Source organism: Fistularia commersonii, chromosome 9 (assembly GCF_037954325.1).
Source record: "Fistularia commersonii isolate RoL2024-O1a breed Wild chromosome 9, RoL_Fcom_v1.0, whole genome shotgun sequence".
Classification (NCBI taxonomy): domain Eukaryota; kingdom Metazoa; phylum Chordata; class Actinopteri; order Syngnathiformes; family Fistulariidae; genus Fistularia; species Fistularia commersonii.
In genome coordinates this window covers 12,131,654-12,151,840 of record NC_141292.1, presented here as the reverse complement: position 1 = coordinate 12,151,840, position 20,187 = coordinate 12,131,654, and the positions used below count along the sequence as shown (strand labels likewise).

Here is a 20,187-nt window from a genome sequence, read left to right as displayed (position 1 = left end):
TCATGACCGGTCGGACTCGGATCCACGGAATTTGCGGGAAGGTCGCCACGCTTGCCGGTGTCAACCCCCCACCCCGAATACACTCCTCGAGTGGAAGCAGAGAATGCACGCCTGAGTCCACGCGAATCCAGCGGAAATGAGAGAGCAAGGGAGAAAACGCGTGGATTTTTAATTGTGCCACGGATGTCCACGGCCGTGCTAGCATAGCTGGATGCTGGAAGTGTGCAGTCTGTGCCGTGCAGAGCTGGAAGTAGCAGAGACGGAGATGTTGAGGTTCTTTTTTGGGAGGGAGGAGGATGGATGGGTTAAGGAATGAGTTCAGCTGAGGGGCAGCACATGTTAAATGTTTTGGAGACAAAGTCAGACTAAGATGGTTTGGACATGTGCAGAGGGGGGGTGGTGAATATTTGAGTGGAAGTATCCTGGTCTAGAGGAAGACCAGAAGGGTGATTAATGATGTTAGTTGGTGTGAGAGAAGAGGATAATTTGGAGGCTTTTTTTTTCTAATTTTAAATCGATCTCCGAGGTAATCGAATGACCATTGCATTCAATCCACCATGGATGAACCATGAGCACTTGGCAGCTTCTGGGGGTTCAGTGTCAACACTTTGTCAGCCTAAAAGGAGCATGTGAACCAGGAATGCTCAGTTTCCGAGAAACTGACCTCTGACCTCTTGAGCCACAACGCCCCTCATGATTGGCTGTGGCAACCCCTAAAGGAAACAGGCGAAAGGAAAAGAGGAAGACTTAGTGGTTCAAGTTAAGGTACACAGTTAATTTTGCAACAGGAGTAACTGGTGGTCAATCGCTAGATGAGTTCAAGTGAGGACAAGGTGCTTGCAGTCATTCTGGGAGAATTAAAAGTCAAGTATTGGTTTGACTGGTGATGATGGAGTATAGCACAAAGAGTTTGGTGCAGTTGTGGTGGAGCAGCTGACTCTTCTTTGGGTTAAAAGAAAAAATGAATGCATAATCTTGTATTTACGTATTAAAAAACAAAGGATGAAATACATGGCTTGGTCAGTGCATCGCTACACTTCTGTAACGTATAACTGCCGAGGCACCCGAGGCTTCTTTAGGTCTTCAGTTCAGCACTCTAGGAAACCCAGCTGAGAGGTGAAACATCTTCAAGCAGAGTAAGCAAGTCTAGGTACAGCTATGAGCTCTGACGACGTTAAGGCCATGACCTGGATGACTGAAGATCTTCACAGACATACAATGTATTTGTTGTTACCGAAGCATCGACAGATTTTCACAGGTCACACGGGTTTTCATTTTTGTCTCTCTCTCTTATGTGTTTGTTTTGCAATAGGTGAAAAAGAACATTTGACCCATCCATTTGAGCCCATTTGAGTTGGTTCCCTATGGAGTACAGCGGCAAACAGTGTGAATCAGACTGATCTTAAGTTTTTCTGTGTACTCAAGAAATATCCAGGGGACATTGCAAGCTACTTTATGAACTATTGGTGACAATCATAAAGATTTTCTTTGGGGTTTATTTTTCTCCAGATTCCAGGGACATCTTTGCATTATTGAAATGTAAAAGAACAAATAAAAACTCAAAATGAAAGTCAAAAAGAAGTGAGCTGAAATCAAAATTTAAAAAGTCCTCTGCGAATAAAGTCATATCATGACTTGCAAGGGGAATAGGATGATGCATCGGAAACAAAGCCTATACATTCACAAGTGGAAACAGAGAAGAGGCTTACTGGAATGAAGAGGAACACAACGCAATGAAGAACTTCTAAAAATCAGGCTGGAGTTTAGCCACAGTAATCTAAATACAACAGTGCTGAATAGAGGAAATAAACATACAGATCCCTGCAGTCACTCAAACAGCAGAGCATTTTTTTACCATGCTGGAAAAGGTTTTTGTCGAGTAAAAAGTTGCATTTCTTACTCTGTGCTATTTTATCAAAATTCTCAACATCCCATAAACTGGTAAAATACAAATTGCATTATTTTCCCTATGTCTGTGCAGAGACACACACATCCTTTCTGCTTGCTTAAAGTTCATTCACAAATGTTTTTTAAGAAATTTATGAGATTACAAAATATGCCCACCCCTGAATTGGATTCGTAGTAAGCCCTAAACAAAATTTAAATTTCTTCAGTGAAATAAGCAGTTTTATGTCAGATTCATCATCAACTACAGCATGTGAGACTTGGTCATCAATCTGTTAGTACAATTAGGCAACTTAAAGGATACTTAACAAATGTGGGATTTATACAAATATAAAAACAACCTCCTTTAAAGTGTTTTAAATATCTAGCATTTCCCCAAATGGCTTGTATTTAAACATTTAAGAGCCTCCAGTGGAAAATACTCACAACATGTTAGTGATCAGAAATAAAGATTAGTGTGTGCATCATGCTAAAAAAAATCCAAGGTAAATTCCAGATCTATAAGCATCTCAACAAAGATAACACATGGCTCAAAACTGCAGTAAGTCTAGTCTTATCTAATGCAAGTCAGTCATCAGTCATAACTGATAACTCTATTATCAGATGATGACCTGGCAATGCAGACAGCCCTGTCAAAGCAGTGCATGTTGCAATGCTTAATCAGCACATCAAAATCTAAAGATGGGATTTTTTGGTAACCTGTTATTCTGTTACCTCTTGTCTCTTTGAGATGTCAAACCTACCCAGGATTAACCCCATATTTTCTAGTCAGCTATTTCATTGAACTAGTGAAAGAGTTTTACACTGTTCCCCCAGTTGAATTCCAGCAAACTCCCCAAAATTGTCCCTCCTCATTCAGTCCCATGAGAAGCATTATATGGCACAAACCATCACATGCACATTTGGAGCTTCCAAACTTACCAAGCCTAAATCACACCATGCTGTGAATAACAGAGTGAATGTAAATGAAGTGGCAGTTTCCCCCAAAGAAGCCTCAGCAGAGAATGTTTAGAAGGACCAAGCTTGCATGAGGTAGCTGTTGCAGAGCAAGACAAGCTATCCCCTTTGGTGGGACTGCTTCTAATATATGTGGAAGAAAAAAAAAAGCCTCCATTCCTCTGGTTATTGCAGGTTCAGTCACCATCCCCCTTGAGGCTGCAGCTGTCGGAGGAGCTCTCACGACAGCGACACTATCTGAATGCTGATAGATTTGCACCCAGTGGGTATTACTGGCTGATGCCTGCCAATTCCCACAAAGGCACACTGAAACAAACTGGACAATACAAACAACCCTAAATATATACATTAGGGGCAGCCCAGTGGCAGTGGTTAGCACTCCCCTCATGGGGAGGTCTCTGGTTTGAGTTCTACAGAGGGTCTTTTTTATGTGGAATTTGCATGTTCTCCTGGTGTCTGCGTGGGTTTCTTCCAGGTTCTCGGGTTTCCTCTCAGTCCATAAAATGTGCACTGGGTTAATTGGAGAACCTAAATTGCCCAGACATGAATTGTCTTGTGTGTGTCCTGTGAGCTCCTGCGACTAGGTCAGGGTGTTCCCGCATCTCACCCAATGAGAGCTGTGATAGGCTTAAGCACCCCCAGGACCAAGTGCAGGATATGCGGTATAGAAAATGAATTAATATATGGAGTATAAAGAACCTTTTGACTTAAAGGGTATGAACGCAGAGAACTGAGGGTTTAGGCAGACTTGAAGATGTTAAAACAGTTTCATGGACTTTTTAAATTTTAAAAGTTTAATTGTTGCAGCTTACTATAAATGTACAACTAATGCACAAACACAAAAAACTCCCAATATTTTCATTTAATCCAAGTTTATTCTGTCTTTTGTGCTCAGGAAACATACATGTTTTACCAATTAAATATTTTGAACATTTTTACTCAGTCTATAGTATATCTGTAAATTGTTTTACAAACATTTACAAAAGTGTAAATTAGCTATAAAATGTACGTAATCTTATATCAATTGAAAAATAATTTATACACCACTAGAGAAAATGTGCCATAATGAGAAAGCTGCAAGTTTCCTCTCTTCGGAGTGTAATTTTCAAATTGAAACACTTACAAATATGAAAATTCATTTCCTTTATTAGGTCATTAAATGAAGAGGAAAAAAAAAACATAATATACCTATCCTAGTTTTTTTTTTTTCTCATCCAAAATTGACCATTAAAGATCAAATATACTTTACCTGGATATTTGTTTCTGTGAATTTACATAACTTTCTTTTCTTTTTTAAATATCAGTCATCCACAGGGTATTTCACAATAAAAATGAAATGTCATAACTGTTCCCTTGGTAATTCACAGCATGTCTGCTGAAATGGTGTCTCACCGCACCGTAGTTTTGAAACGGTCTCTCTGCACTGCACGATCCCTCCTCTGTCTCTCCACTATGTTGGAGGAGAGACTTTTTTTGAGAGCTGGGAGGATCACACCAGGCTGACCGGCTCCAACCCTTAGAATGGAAAATACAATGATCTTGCTTTAATGGTTATTCGTACTCAGCGGGATTATATGGTGTTTATTTTATGGTTTAAAAGGGTAGTAGTTTTTGTCTGTCTGTTGCACACATATAATCAGTTTACATACGTTTTTTCTGGAACTGTTTGCAGACTAAGTTTTGGTAATTTATTGCCTTCGGCGGATTTGCTGAAATTCGGGAAAAAAAACACCCATTAGTCGCATACAAGTCTTGTGAGAAAATGTAGTTTTCTATCATTTTACCTGGTACCGTCCACAAGGTAGGCCTTGATGAGGATGTAGTGCTCTTGAGTGACTTTCTTGCTCAGCACAATATCTCTCAGCAGTGTTTTCATACGCACTATCTAGGTGACAGAGTTGTTACAAAAATCACTGCATTTCCAATGTCCCAAGAAATTTACACACAATAGAGATCCGACCAATTTCATAGGATAACGGGTACATACTTCCTGAGATTGTAAGCTGTTGGCATTGTAGAGCTGTCGGACGATTATCTCACACTCTTTCAGTGTCGGGGCACGTGGTGGATGAGAAGGACAACTGTGAATTCGTAGAGGCTGTAGTGAGGTGATGAGGCCTCCTTTCAGCTCTGTCCCACGGTTTGGCCTAGAAAATTCAAGGAACTTTCTCACACTTAGGCCAGTCATCAATTTTACATTTGCCATTTACTCCATCGTCTCCCTTCTTTAAGCTGGCTGTAACTCTGGGCTACCATGAACTATGGCCACAGTTGTTTTTGTTTCATATGTAGAAATATAATTTCATGCAAGAAATTAATTATCATAATAATTTATCCTTCATTAATTCCTCGTGGGGAAATTTGTTCTCTCCAACTAGCCCATCATGGATGAACCATGACCAGTAGGCTTCCGTCCATCAACACCAGGGGGAGTACCGGTAATTAGGGGTTCAGTGTCTTGCTCAACAACACTAACACTAGGAGGAGCTGGGAATCAAACCAGGAATGTTCAGTTCCAATAATTTCATAGTCGAAATTAGCAGAAATCTGTGGGCTCCTCCCAGAGTTAAAATACCAATATCATTTTTAAATTTTCTTTTTTTTTTTTTTAAATCAAAAAATCGGGTATATGAAAGTGTGAGAAAAGAGCCTTCTTTTTTTTTTAAGTTCACATTGTTATGCCACTGCCAAATAATTAGGGCAGGAAAGCTGGTGCTATGGACATAAAGGGATTTAAAATGCAAGTGGAGATGTTCAACCTCAGAGCCTGGTCTTGTGTGTCCTGTGATGGTTCCTCCAGGAGTTCACTTCCCTGAGCTGGAATGTCCAATTTACTATTTGCTGATCCTAGATAAAATGGCAAGGACAAAGAATCTTAATTGATACTGGAATAATAATATCTAACTGGGATTGTATGTGTACAGGAGCATAATATACACACAGAAAATGTATTTAGTTCTTGCAACTTTCAAGCAGATCTTTTGAGGAGTTTGGCATTTTTCATGATGTTGCTGATGTAGTGCACTGAACCTAATCTGTCAATTAGAAACCATACAACACTTTTTGTTGTAAATTTAAATTCTCTAAAAGTATAGCGTTAGAAATGTGTATGCAATCTGCAAATTCTTTGTGAAGTCCATTTTCTAAGTGATATAACAATAACAAATGTAATAACAAATGTCCAACTATTACTATCCACTTCTTGTTGGATAGTAACAAGGTTAACAATTGCATGCATTAGAAGGTAAACAGAAAGCATTCTTACCTTTTCCACGTGACATTGCAGACCCCATAACAAGTTTGTAGTGCAATTCTGTAAACAAACATATTGAAATAGAAATGCTATTTAAAATTCTCTGTAAAAAGGGAGAAATTGAACAGTCTCGATTACTGCCAGCAGTCACACTGTGGTGACAATGACAAGATGGGTGACATTGCAGATTTTTGGTTTGATGGGTGCTCAGATGTGTTAGAACTAAGCAGGATGTAGCCAGATAGGTAAACTGAGACTGATGTCGCCCCCCACTTTTGAAAGCACCTGAGTTGCTATGCAACAGCAGTACCTACATATCTCTTTTCTAGCAGCTCAGCAGCAATCAAACAGACTTTGCAATTAACTAGAATGCATTAAATGCAGAGTAAAATTGAAATGAGCTGAGTAAGTTGACCTCTTATGACCAGAAAAGATTGTTAAAATTCAGGTAGTTGATCTTAGCCAAGTCTCATGTGTATATTAAGACCATTGGATGGTAAAATAAAATAAAAATACTGACAATTAAGCAAAAGGTCCACTGGAATTTTTACATTTCAAATGTCTATATAGAGGTTTCATGGATGAACTCCTTAATATCTTCAAATATGGCCTTTTAGCTTTATAACACAGTTGTTATGCGCTGTTTGTACAAACATTTAATTAAGATTATGTTAATTAGTTCTTTAATCCTTGGCACTGTATCTGTATAGCTGCTGCTGGCTATTTACTGGGCCTCTTGAAACAAATTTCGTTTCACTCTCCCATCGTGGAAAAGCATTATAATCCTTGAATCCTGAATCTTTTTAATGTTAATCAAAAAAGTAGTTTCAGAAAAACACTTCTCTACCTCTTTCTAAAAACATGTTGGGTTTCACTGTGCAGAAATGATGACCTATGTGCATTGTTATACAATTTTCGAAACCATGTAAATGCACAACTTTAGTGTGTTTGAGTACTTGTGTTGTGTTTTTATTTTGAAGGGCATGATGCAGCTGCCAAAGCTAATGACGTCACAGCAGTTAGTGGCGCCCCTTCAAACCGTTGTGAAACATGATGTGAGAGGCAGGTGGCATTTCATTTGTTCAGAATAAAGTTCTGTTCGAGATAATAATGACACACATAATATTGTGGACCTTGGACTTAACCTTACCTTTATTTTCGCGTCTAAGATACTCGACTTCGGCATGGAGTTTGTCCAGAGTTCCCTTGTGCTGCTGTTGCAAGAACTGGATGTTTCTCTGCAGCGACGCGATGCGTGGGTTTGTGTCGCCGTGACAGGCTGCCGCCGCCGCTACCCTCGCCGCTCTTTTGTCTGCTGGCGGGGAGGCGGGCAGCACCTGCTGCTGGTTCCCCAGGAAACGTCGCGGGGAGCACGACCGACCAAGACAGCCAACTCGGCTCCATTGCGGCAGATGGCGCACCGGTGGCAGGTGATTACTCGACATTGATTAGCTTTATTTGTCCAAGAAAACATTAGCCATTCTAGCTAGCAAGACAGCGACTTTTTGATTGTACCCGAACTAGATGTACCCTCCCCTGGTAGTATATTCCAGTTTGCCAATACAACTGCGTTCGAGGTAGCCCTATAATTTAAGCACAGATGTTAAACGTGTTCGGGGCAGAGTTTACAAACGTACATATATCACCGCAACACGTTACATTACCTTGCCAACCGTCCCACAAAGTTTTACCCTGGCCAGAACCCTCTGTGTCTTAAGTATTTAAAGGGCATGACGATTGACAGGTCAAGCCCCCAATCAATAGCAGCCAAGCATATAAATAAAACCACCTGATTGGTTCCTATTTACAGGGCGGGACTCATGTTTTGAACGGGCTTCTTGATAGGCTGTAGTTGTGAAGCCAGAGGGCAGCTACGAATCAGAAACAGATTAAAGTTTATGAATTACTTGCCATTAATGACGATAATGGGGCTGCATACACTACTGCCAGCGAGTGGAACTTAAATGACCTCTGACCTTGGATGCTGCATGACTGGATTTTCAGTTCAACTGGTGTTGTCTTTTAAAATCAAGAGAATTCAGCAAGATTACTTTGTTGTTTATGCCATTGAGTGATTCACCATGTGGATGATCACTCAAAAGTATTTGGACAGTATTAGGCAGGAACACTCAAAAAGGCATCTGGATATGGAATCGAATTTATAATAGTTCATGTGGATGATCTCTGTGTCTATGGATTTGTTTTAATGTTTTGAAGTGCTCACAGAGAATCACCATATATTAGTATGTTGTTTAACGACCCAGTGTAGTAATGTGTTATTACATCATGAACTGTGCTATAGTCTATCATGACACTAAGTGTGCCTTGACTATTAAAGGAAAAAAATTCCATTTTGATAAATTTATTGTGACATCACTGTGTGCTTTCAAATTTCTTGACATATTTTAGTGCTTTGAATACTTTAATCCCAGTCAAGAAACATGAAATGGGTCAAATAAAGACTAAATTGCTCATCATTAGTTTCAATTGTTGTAGGTCTCTATACCGGACTGTCTCCGAAAATTTGCATATTGTGATATAAAGTTCTTTATCTTCTGTAATGCAATTATGAAAACAAAAATGTCATACACTCTGGATTCATTACAAATCAACTCAAATATCGCAAGCCTTTTATTATTTTAATATTGCTGATTATTGCTTGCATCTTAAGAAAACTCAAAAATCCTATCTCAAATTATTAGAATATCTTGAAAAAGTAATGTTTTGTTTTCATTAACTGCATTACCGAAGATAAAGAACTTTATCACAATATTCTAATTTTCGGAGACAGTCCTGTATATGGCCCTTCGTCTGAGGGTGACCCGTCCAGGTTGTATCACCCAGTGTCAGCTGGGACTGACCCCGGCTCCACCACAACCTTGAGTGCAAGATAAACAGTAAAGACAATGAATGGCCTTTGTAATTGCAAGTCAACAAAAAATTTCCTTGTATCTTTAATCGCACAGCAATTTCTTTTTGTCATTTTCCCTGTTAAAGGGGGCCACAGGAGAAATGGCAGCAGGAACACATTGTTGGAAAAAAAGATCTCGTGGTATCCATATTCACTAAAGTAAACTTACTACGATGCTACCTGCACCTTGTTTGGGTTGAAATGATTTACAATGGCAGCAGGATACTTGATCTGTCCATTTTCCTCAAACCCTGTTCTTAATTACAAGACTAAAATGACGAGGTTTACTTGAGACAGCTCAGTTTTAATATTTGTTCAACTGAGATCACTCGCGCATGTGGCAGGTGCTAAGATAGAGTGGGGTCTGTGGGTGCGTAGCTTCAGATCAGTGACCACGCTCCTTTCAACAGTGAAACGTAACATTTAGAACTGCCGCCACGTAGCAACCAGGTTACCTAACAACTTCTTGAGAGAAATTGGCTTTCCTTCCATTTTATTCATTTTGCTACTCTCCAACAGCAACGGTTACATTACACAGAGACATTGAGACAGCGGATCTGTCAGAGATGATAACATAAAAATGCCTTTGAAACTGTTAAGAGACAACATGGAAAATAAGAAGAATTATTCTTTGGAAATGTTTAAGTGGTATGTTACTGCGCTCTCCAAGCCATCATATTCTTTAATACAATGCCAACAATAACTTAATTTACAATATTTACAGGTGTTACAGAATACAAAAATGTTAAAATGATAACAGCAAACAAACAAGAATCTCTATCAATGACCAACCTATTGCGGGAGTGCACGTGGTGCAGATTGGACCTTCAAGATGGCTACACTTCATTCTATCTTTATTCAATACCTTTGTGCATTAGCAGATGGGGGTCAGTATCTTGCTCAAGGACACTTCAACACAAGTAACACAGGCTTGTTGCCATGCACTCCATCCATTCTTGTTGCCCCTTTCTGCACAAATTGTCAATACAATGGTGATTTTGACTCAAAGGCAATCATTAGGATGGCCAATAGTGATGATTGTGGGAATCATCAAAAGTGACACATGCATTTGTTTAATAAAGCAAGGTGTCATTAGTTTCTGCCACCTGGAATGTCTAACACAAGCAACCATTAAACAAATAAATATGCAAGGTATGGAAGCATCAAAGAACATTTTCATTTAGGATTTGTGACAAACAGGGCCGCAAAGAAAATTAAAAACGTATGTTTAGGGAAACCTTTCCACTCTGACAAACAGTGCTCTGACTTTAATATCTTATTTTCTTTTTTATCTTCATCCCAGACTGCACTTTCGCCTAAAAACAAACTTCATTTACCTCCAAAATAAACTACAAATGCAGAGATAATACTCCTGGTGATAAGTAGGGCAGCATTGTTCTTGGCAGGTGATGACTAGAAGAAACCCTTGATTTTCAGTGGATGTTTTAGCTTTAAATCTAAGCTAGGTATGTATATATGATGTAATAAAAACATATCTTGTTACAGACAAATGTCATTAGTCATGTTAGTCTAGTGCTGTTAGGGCCTTCATATACCGTTACATGCGACAAACTCCCCCCTTTGAAAGCCACACATATGAAGAAGTTGACCCACTGGTTAAGGAATTGGGGATTTTGTTTGGTAAGGGTAATGATCAACAAAACACACACACACACAGATGAAAAATATCCTCTCACACTCAAAAACAATATCTCACGTTTCCAAAGCAGACATAATTGTCACCAATAGACTATTCTGAAATAAAAACAAAGCATTTTTTTTCCACGTAAAGCTTTTTCTTTTTGCTTTTAAATAACTCTTTCAAAGGTTTCACAGCATCTCTTTGTCAACATACATTATCCTTTAACAGTAACTATGATACAACTAAAACTCCACTAATCATATGGTGGTAGATGTTTATGAGGAAAAAGAAAAGCAAATATAAATAGATATTTGTATGTTCCACTACAGGTTATTCTTTACAGTACTTAAACAGTGCAAAAACTTCCAGGAATCAGCTTATAGATCAGCCAAAATTGAAGTTTTCAAAAAGTTTTATGCTGATCCTTTTCTGCCCGCTACATTCAAATTTGATTTTACTTGAGTTATCTTCAATATGATTGATAGGTAAAGTATAAAATGTTTGAATCACTTGGGGAAAATACCAACAGCTTTGGTATCCAAGTGTCCTACTCATGGAACGACAACTTGAGTAACTGAGATGCTGCAGCATTCTTTAGTTTAAATCAAAAACAGACCAGTTTCTTTCTCTCTTAATAGACTGGGGTAGACAGGAAAGTTTCATGGACACACATCCCACCTGATGCTTCAGTACCCGCCACTACCTGAAAAAAAATGAAGAGAAGCTGCTGGACATAATGTTTAACAAAGGGTCCTTGATATTAAAGTATATTATCAGTAAATTGTCAAAGCAAACTAGATGGGTTTCTCACAATCAATCTTAAATTCAATTGCCATATATATGTTGCTGTTTGTTGTTACTTTTACTGGGAATCCAATGATCATCTTGCAATGTATTGTTTTTTTTTTCTGCTTATAGCAAATCCTTTCTATGTTGCAAAAGTTGAAAAAACAAGCTGAGAAAAGCAAAAAAAAAAAAAAAAAAAAAAAAAAAAAAAAAACAACAAACAAACAAAAAAAACGAGGCATGCAAACACACATAATGAGAATGAAACTATCTCCAGACATTCTCAGTAAATAGTTAATGTAGGTGCACAGCAGATACAGCACTTTCTCTCCAGCTTATGATCATGGTGAAAAACAATTTCAATGGGGTGGCCTATAGTATTTCCAGAGCATGTGCACTTGTCTATCTTAAAAATGTTATCTATTATACACAACTTCTATATGTGGGTATTATGTGACTACTTGGCAATAACTGCTCCTGGATGAGTTGCACCTCACGAGGGGACTCTTCCCCTGGCGAAAAGTATTCAGGGCCAAAAGCAAAGTTCTCTCACACAGGCAAGAATGCAGACATTCTTTTACCAGCATAAGTGATACATGTCCAACACTGGTGCAGTTTTATAGTTGAGGAAGTAATGTCCACTCCTCAAAAGTCCAGAGGAGCATAAGCCATTTAGTGAGCACAAATCCTAGGGCTTCAGTGGAAATCAAAGCCTTGTGGTTTTCTTCAGAAATCGGTAGCTTTTTCCAAGTGAAAACCATGAGGTGCAAGTAGAGACTTGTTTTCTTTTTTAGCCATGTGCAAATGATGGACTTATTATTCGCGCTCCAGATAGACTGCAGATCTCTCAAACGCAGAGCCCTGATTGCAAGGCAGTAAGGCGACGTTCAATGTACTCCTTACCTGTCAATAGAGGAGAAACAAAAACAAAGATTAATAATTGTGTCACTGGCAGATAGTCACTAAAAGCTGACAAAGACACTTACATTTGCTAACACTGAGAATGTCTTCCTGATCAGTGAGCAACAAAGACAGTCCTTCCATTAGCAGGAGAGCTTTATGGTAGCGCTGGATAGATGCTTCCCCCTGGTGGAACATCTCATCCAATGCAGTGGCCTGGACCTTTCAAAGAAGACATCCATATTAACACAATGCTCCTGGGATCTAGGATAAGCATCGCCTCAAAAATGATAAATCAGTGACATGGAGCACTCACAGGACCAACAGACAACAAAATACTTCATAACAAATTATAGGGCTAGTGATCCCACTGAGTATCTTAATGGACATGGAGGTCGATATGTTCCTTTTTTTCTGTTGGAAGGCATATTTTTCCTTGGCTTACCATTTGCACAGTGTGGCTGAACAGCAGCCGCTCAGCTGTGATAGATGTAATTTGGTCCATTAAGCGGTGCTTCTTGGAAAAGAAGCACTCCAGACGGTTGCTGAGTGAACGACAGGATGCCACACTGGACTTGTACAAATCATTCAGCCTCTTTACAACTGTATATGAACAGAGGATTCAAAAAACTACATTTGAGTCCAAGGCTACTTATGGACATTTGGTGTCTACTGAAAGTGTCTCTTATGCCATTAAAAATGCAAAGTTAACATCTTTACAAGACTGCAGGAGATAAAAAGGCTTGTACCATGTTTGACTGTAGCAGATGGGTAGAGCTTGCCCTGTTTGACCTGGTCCATGGCTGTGTGTATGGCAGTGGACAATAGCTCTGCAGTTTTAAGATAAAGAACCAGCTGCTCTGCATAACTGAGGAGACAATATCACATGTACATATCTTATGACATAACTGCATTGGAAATATATAGAGGCAGAAAAAAAATACAGGAGACAAGACACAAGCAGAGCTGCATCTGATCTGACCAGTCAGGCTGGCTTACACCTGCACTGACTATTAATTCAGAATGTGGTTTGTCTTTGCACCAAGCAAGCTTCTTTATGATATAATGTGTCAGGACGTAGGAAACAGAGATGACATGAAGCAGGCACATATGTCTAGATCAAACAAATTTTAGGATGTGCCATGTTTTGACTCATATGCTAAATTTTGCATAGACCCAGATATCAACTTTAAAATAATCTTCTATCCAAATTAGATACATACTTCCATTGCCTCTGACTACAGTCACAGCTCTAGTTATTAAGATCTTACCTCCACTCTCGGCTAAGTGAGCTTATCTGATCCGCTACCAGGCTCTGCTGCTGTAGGAGGGAGGGGTGAGAAACACCATCCCTTTCCCCAATCAATGCAGACCCACGGGCTCTAGCGACCTCCATCAGACAGTGAGCAAAATCCAACGTGAAACGTAGGCTTTGCACAGTGTCTGTATGCTCCTGCTGCACTCCATTCAACATGGGCAAAATACAAAAGGGAGGTGAAAAGGGTGGTAAGATATTTACAGTGAATTCATCAGAGCGTAATTACACATTCACACTGACTGAATCTGAATTTCAAAGTGTTTTGAAATACACCAAAGAAAAAAACATTGAAATCTGCACCATCTCCATCTACTGGACGTATGTAAGAATTTCTCATTCTAATATTTTGTGAGGATGGAATCCTGACAAATCTGACTAATCCAATTGATTTTGGATTGTAAAATGCACCGAATCCAAGTTAAAATTGCCTTTACCAGAAGTGCAGAAAACCCAATTCTCACCTCCATTAGGGTTTCTTCAGGCAGCTCAGGAACCTCAAAGGTTACAGCACCAGCCATGTTGGCTGTGATGGGATCAAAAAAACTGTAACGTGGGCTAGATGAAACCTCAGTAGTGTCCAAATAGGTGGGTGTCTGGTGGTAGCGACTTGTGAAGGAGCCTGCAGGGCTGACTGAAGTGAAAGAGCCTGCAGGAACCAGGAAAAGCCGTGGTAAAAACGACATACAATGAGATGAGATGTGCCCTGAAGAAATGGAAAGGACTCATTCAAATAACACTGTTAGTGCGGTGTGTGGCTCGCATTTCAACATTTCTTACTGTTGGTATTTTGAGTTATACTTAATTATGTATTGAATTTTTTGAGATGTTTACAAGTTAATGAACAAAATCCTTCACCGAGCACATTTATCTCATTTTCATAAATTTCTTGAAGCACATAAGTCCATGACATTTAATCAAATTTCCAATGATTTCCTCCGTGGGAAGTGGAAGAAAGTGCTCGGGGCGCTGTGATGTATAGATCACAGAACCAAATGCAAATGCAGAAACGTAAATCTTTCTCTTTCTTCGAGAAATAGAAAATTGGACTTTACGACTGCAGAGATGGAAGGAATACTTCCAAGACCACCTCAGTTCTGACGACATGCTTTCAAATGAGGAATCAGAGTCGGGGGACAATTTCTGGGGTTGAAGTTGTTGAGCTAGTAAGCGGAACCCCAGGGGGTGGATGAGGTTCGCCCTGGGTTCCTTAAGGCTCTTGATGTTTGTGGAGATGTCCTGGCTGACAAACCTCTACAACACTCCCCGGACGGCAGGGGCAGTGCCGCTGGATTGGAAAGCCGGAGTGGGTATCCCCCAATTTTAAAAATGGGGATCGGAGTGTGTGCTCCACCTACCAGGAGATCACACTCCTCAGCCTCCCTGGTAAGGCCCTCTTGGCTGTACTGGAGAGAAGGGTCACTCAGGTCACTGAATCTCTGATTCAGGGGGAACAGGATGGTTTTCGACCATACTGTACTGTCATGGAACAGTGGACCAGCTCCATACCACCTCCAATAGGGACATCAAGGACACACTGGAGTCTACATGTGTTTAAGCTGGAGAAGGCATTTGACCGTGTACTATGAGGGGTCCTATGGGGGGGGGGGGGTGCTCTGGGAGTATGGGGTACCCGTACAGAGTTCGGTCCCTGTACGACAGGTGTCAGAGCATAGTCCACTTTGGTGGCAGTAAGTCGGATTTGTTTCCAGTGTCGGACTTGCCAGGACTGCCGTTTGTCACTTATTCTGTTCATAACCTTACTGGACAGAATTTCAAGGAACAGCCAGGGTGCTGAGGGGATCCAGTTTGGCAGCCGCAAGATTGGGTCTCTGCTGATCCGAGACCATGGTTTTCAGCCGGAAACAGGTGGAGTGCCCCCTCCGGCTCGGGTACGAGGTCCTGCCCCAAGTGGATGTGTTTAAAGAACTCTGGAGTCTTGTTCATGAGTGAGGGTCAATGATGCAAGAAAGCAACAGGCAGGTCGGTGAGGCATCAGCAGTTATGCACACTTTGTCGTGGTGAAGGAGCGGAGCCAAAAGGCAAAGGGTCTATTTACCAGTCAATATCATTCTCACCCTCAACTATGGTCATGAACTGTGGCTAGTGACCAAAAAAAAACAAGATCAAGGATCCAAGCAGCCAAGTGAGTCTTCGCCACAGGATGTCCGAACCCTCTCAGAGATAGAGGAGTAAGATGAGGTGGCTCGGGCATCTTGTTAGAATGCCTCCTGGACACCTTCCTGGTGCTTCCAGGAATGTCCAACTGAGAGAAGGACCCAAGGAAAACTCAGGATACACTGGAGGGACTGTGTGTCTCAGCTGGCCTGGGAATACCTTAGGATCCCCTTGGAAGAGCTAGATCGAGTGGCCCGAGGGGAGAGAAGTCTGGGCCTCTCTGCTTCTGCTGCTGCCCTGTTACTCGACTCCAGATAAGCAGTAGAAGATGGATGGATGGACTGAGGAGATAAATTATGTATATTTTACTGTGCATACCTGAGTATTTCCTCTGTCTGGAGGTATGAGGTGGGGTGCTGCCAGTGGGAGGAGAGCCGATGGTGAAGACCACCTGTGCAGGGCTGCAGGAACCAGGTGCAAAGCATTCCCCGCCACCTGGGGACACTTAAAAACAGACAGTAACAATGACTGAGGGTAAAGAAATGGACATTGCTAAATGCTGCTACTGAATATTTGACTTGCTATATTGTTAAAGCCCTTAATTTATCTGAAAACATACCTTCACTCTCCTTTCCTTGTACAGTAATACCTTGATTTGTGAGTTGAGTTCCTTTTGTGACCAAGCTCGTAACTCAATTTGACTGTATATCAAATTAAATTTCCCAATTGAATTGAACAGAAACACTATTCATCCCTTCCAGGATCCTGGTCCTACAATGTGTTTTAATTAACAAATAATGTCTGAAAAACAATTATAATAAAAATAAAAACAATTATTCAAAAAATAAATAAATTGATTGAGGGACAGCTTGAAAATTTGGAAAAGTCATAGGTTGATGTACTCTCAAGTCAAGAGTCAATGTATAATATCATATTCAAATAATTTAATACCTTAAACAGCCCTACCGATAATGTCTATGGCTTTTTCAGAAGTGAGGTTCTCGCGGCTTCCTCGATCACCCACTGGCCCACCGGTTCCAAACGCTGCCATCAGCAGCATGTCAGACAGAAGACCAGCACTCTGAGACCTGAACCGAAGAGATGGATGCAAGAGATATAGATATGGAGGGACAGTGCTAATAAAACTTGTCATTATTGAATGATATTTATAGTGGTTCTCTATTCACACATCTTTCTTAATAATACTATTCTGACCAAACAGGATTTTCAGTGCAAGTAACCTGTGAAGGCAATCTATTTTGGCCTTAAAATGTAAATTTCAAGGGGTATATTATTTTGTAATTCTTTTAATGTCTTACAATCTATACTTTTATTTCCATTTTATGTGTAAATACTGTTAATATAGTTATTGTTACTGATGTCAACAGCATGTTATTATTGAGAAAATATATTGAGAAAAAAAAAGAAATCAATAAGACATAACTTATGTCATGGCCTTTTTCACTCATTCATTTCATGTAATAGTAGTCTTTCCAGCTTTTTGAAGTTCAAGGAAAACAAAACAGAAGTAACACCAGAAATCGATTTTGGCCTTTGAGCTCAATATCTACTTAGAAGGAAAGGAGTGCCATGACACTTGGCAATTGGGGGTTAAGAAGCCAAAATCTTTAAAAAAAAACATCATATGCATTATGTATTTCAAATGTCACTCATTGGTTACCTTCCAAATCCCTTAGCATCATCGTTCCGTCGGTGAACGCAGTGTGGTGGATATGTGGGTGCCTGTTGTCCAGGATCCCTGTGCTCGGCCAGGACGGTCCTGCTGCAGGGGGAACCGATGACCAAACCCTTCTGTGTCAGGAAGTTCACAAGGTTTGGAGAGCTGGGCGGCTTCGGGAATTCAAAAGGAGGGATTGTCTGCAAGGAGGAGCAGAGGGAGGTGATATAACCCATTGCTTTTACAAACCTCAATTTTTTGGGTATCTGAAGAGAACTGAAATTTCCCTCTCTCACTGCCGGCCTGCCTGCCTCTGGGCCTTTTGATTGAGTCCTGTTATTGTCTTATCAAACAACCCAATCCGGGTAAGGTCAGACCAAGCAACAGAATGATTAAGTTTTCTTTTGATTTACTTTAAGACCCAGTTTTTGCAGTGATCATTGGTGAATGTTCAAGTTCTCTCCTTGACCATTCCAAGTTGAGGATGGGAGCCAATAGCTATGTACAGCAATTATTTGACTTCTGAGTCAGAAACACTCAGGCCAGGAGTCACTGAATGTTGGAACTGATCAGCAAGTTTTTGGCAATACAGGTTTAACAAAATGGAAAACAAAACAAAAAAAAGTTTCATACTTTAACCTTAGAAAAGTATTGGTTTTACCATTTATTACACTGACGTATCTCAGTCCAAAGAACAAGCAAATTGCTTTTCTAAACTTTTAAGTGTTTATTTTTTTGTTTCGTTTTAATAAAGGTGAATCAGCACTTGTAGAGGTGTATTTATTTATCTTGTATAGAGCCTACATACATAAATTCATACATACATACATAAAGAATACTTTACAAATGTAAATGAAATTATGGGATATGATCTGATCGTTCTGTAGATGAGATATTTGTCCCAGAAAATGGAAAAACAAAATGGAAATCCATATTGAAGAATCCAAAAATAGCCAATTTTCACCCAAGTAGGGCTATCATCTTTCTCTGTGTTTTAGCCCCCGAAATGTACCTCATCAGTATGAGCCACAGACAAAGCCAAAAAATTGAAAATTGCAAAAGTAAAAAGAGAAGTGCTGCGCATAGACAATGTCACTAGATCACAAAAGCAAATATGCAACTCACCCTAGAGGGTGAGCCCAGGATAGTTGGGAGAGGGTTACGTTGCATCAGCTCACTTAGCCGTGGTGAAGAGTGCGGGGGACGAAGAGCCATTAGGCCTCCTGGAGGGGGGGCAACCACTGGGTCAGAGTGCTGCTTTTTGATCTTTTGCTTCCCACAGCCAGTGGCACACTCCAGCAGACAGGGAGCGCTGTGTAGTCGTGTACCAAGTCCAGTCATCTGTGCTTGTGGCTGAGAATTTATCCTGGGCTCAGTATGCTGAGGAGCTGCAAATGAAATTGGGACTCAGCAAGGTTAGCGTATCTCCTGTTTTAGACAGCAGGTAGCGTTATTTAGTGCAATCGGAGGCTTATGTCCTTTCTTTGCATTCAGTTTTTCATTTTCAGTGTTCTACATTTATACCTTATTACAGTTTTTTAATTAATCATTCATCAGTTTAGTTTGAAATATTGAAAGGTACTAAATCCCAAGATAATGTCTTAGAAAACTAGCTGTGGCAGGAAAACAGTTAACAGTTTGATTAAGCGGTATGAAACTCTAAAATGATGTCACAAACCACGTTTCAGAGTAACCAAGTGTTGTCTTACTTGGGGGGAGGAGGTATCCATAGCTAAAAAGACTGGAATTAAACTGAAATCATGTCCAGATTTGTCTCAGTGGCAAATGAGGATTCCTCTTCAAACAAGTGTTTTCCTGTGTCAGTTGATTTCATAAGTTAAGGGCTAAACCCTAGCCTCTCAACTACCTTGGGAAGAGAGCTGGAATGGTCTTGCACCCCCGAGGGAAAGTCTGCGGGTTGTTGTCACTGTTTGTCCAAAAGGAGGCGATGGCCCAGGGCGAATGAATGGCACAGAGCTTCCACTGCAGCAACGATGGACTGGTGTAGACAGCCTAATCAGAGTGAGGTTATTGCAATCAGTTTCAAAGTTGCTTGCAACTTTCAAGTTAGTCTGCATGTTACACATGAAAGTATGTGTGGTTACAGACCGGGGTGATCCATCCTGCTTGGTAAAATTGAGGTTCTGCTCCATGCGTTGGTAATTTTGGACCTGGGTGGGAACTGGGATTGGCAAAGACTGGCACTGGTTTCCATAGTTGCCATAATAATTACTTCCAGAGATCTCACCGCGCCTGTCGACAACATTGAGAAAAACAATTACCCGGTAAATAAAATAAAAGCACAGAGGAAATATTCTGAGGACAATTTATCACAGATTACTGAAATTATAGTGACAATAGTTCAATAGTTTTTCAGTTTAAATATTGAGGAACAAATCAACAGTTACCTCACATTTCTTTATCCTGATCTAACTATTGACTCCATGATTGTAATATTCTTGGAGCATTTGTTTTTATGAACAAAGACATTGAATTATAAATATTATTCATACATACACTGATGCCCCTACTACATGACTGATTTTTACCATTTATTCTGCAGTTATTTTTTGGCACAACTTTGATAGCTTCTGTTACTTTGTTGGAGAAAATGACATTTTAGTGGAAAGTTAATTTAAATCAACTCCAGTCAATTTTCTTTTGTGTCAACAAACCTATCGTTCTTAAAGCGTTCTGTTCATGAGTCAAGATCACATGTTAA

General features: G+C 40.1%; 2 protein-coding genes across 3 annotated transcripts in view; both read right to left on the bottom strand.

The window, feature by feature from the left end:
• Nucleotides 1–3,723: 3,723 nt before the first annotated feature.
• On the bottom strand, nucleotides 3,724–7,804 carry LOC147231229 (coiled-coil domain-containing protein 74B-like). The gene is made up of 7 exons (XM_086152509.1): nucleotides 7,266–7,804; nucleotides 6,128–6,175; nucleotides 5,622–5,709; nucleotides 4,850–5,009; nucleotides 4,647–4,747; nucleotides 4,512–4,571; nucleotides 3,724–4,377 (listed from the first exon to the last, which is right to left on the bottom strand). The coding sequence occupies exons 1-7, from the start codon at nucleotides 7,558–7,560 to the stop codon at nucleotides 4,251–4,253; spliced, it is 879 nt and encodes a 292-aa protein (XP_086008635.1). The 5' UTR covers nucleotides 7,561–7,804; the 3' UTR covers nucleotides 3,724–4,250.
• A 1,862-nt stretch (nucleotides 7,805–9,666) lies between these two features.
• Nucleotides 9,667–20,187, bottom strand: part of ulk1b (unc-51 like autophagy activating kinase 1) — a 29,498-nt gene continuing 18,977 nt past the window's right edge. Inside the window, exons 16-27 of one of the 2 annotated variants that reach the window (XM_086152507.1) lie at nucleotides 19,575–19,718; nucleotides 19,333–19,478; nucleotides 18,591–18,853; nucleotides 17,469–17,665; nucleotides 16,754–16,875; nucleotides 16,166–16,291; nucleotides 14,134–14,318; nucleotides 13,626–13,810; nucleotides 13,104–13,222; nucleotides 12,800–12,957; nucleotides 12,441–12,576; nucleotides 9,667–12,357 (exon numbers count right to left, since the gene is read on the bottom strand). In XM_086152507.1, coding sequence (XP_086008633.1) covers nucleotides 12,302–12,357; nucleotides 12,441–12,576; nucleotides 12,800–12,957; nucleotides 13,104–13,222; nucleotides 13,626–13,810; nucleotides 14,134–14,318; nucleotides 16,166–16,291; nucleotides 16,754–16,875; nucleotides 17,469–17,665; nucleotides 18,591–18,853; nucleotides 19,333–19,478; nucleotides 19,575–19,718 — 1,837 coding nt within the window. In that variant the 3' untranslated portion in view covers nucleotides 9,667–12,301. The remainder of the gene's footprint in view (nucleotides 12,358–12,440; nucleotides 12,577–12,799; nucleotides 12,958–13,103; nucleotides 13,223–13,625; nucleotides 13,811–14,133; nucleotides 14,319–16,165; nucleotides 16,292–16,753; nucleotides 16,876–17,468; nucleotides 17,666–18,590; nucleotides 18,854–19,332; nucleotides 19,479–19,574; nucleotides 19,719–20,187) is intronic. The other variant, XM_086152508.1, reaches the window with a different exon arrangement.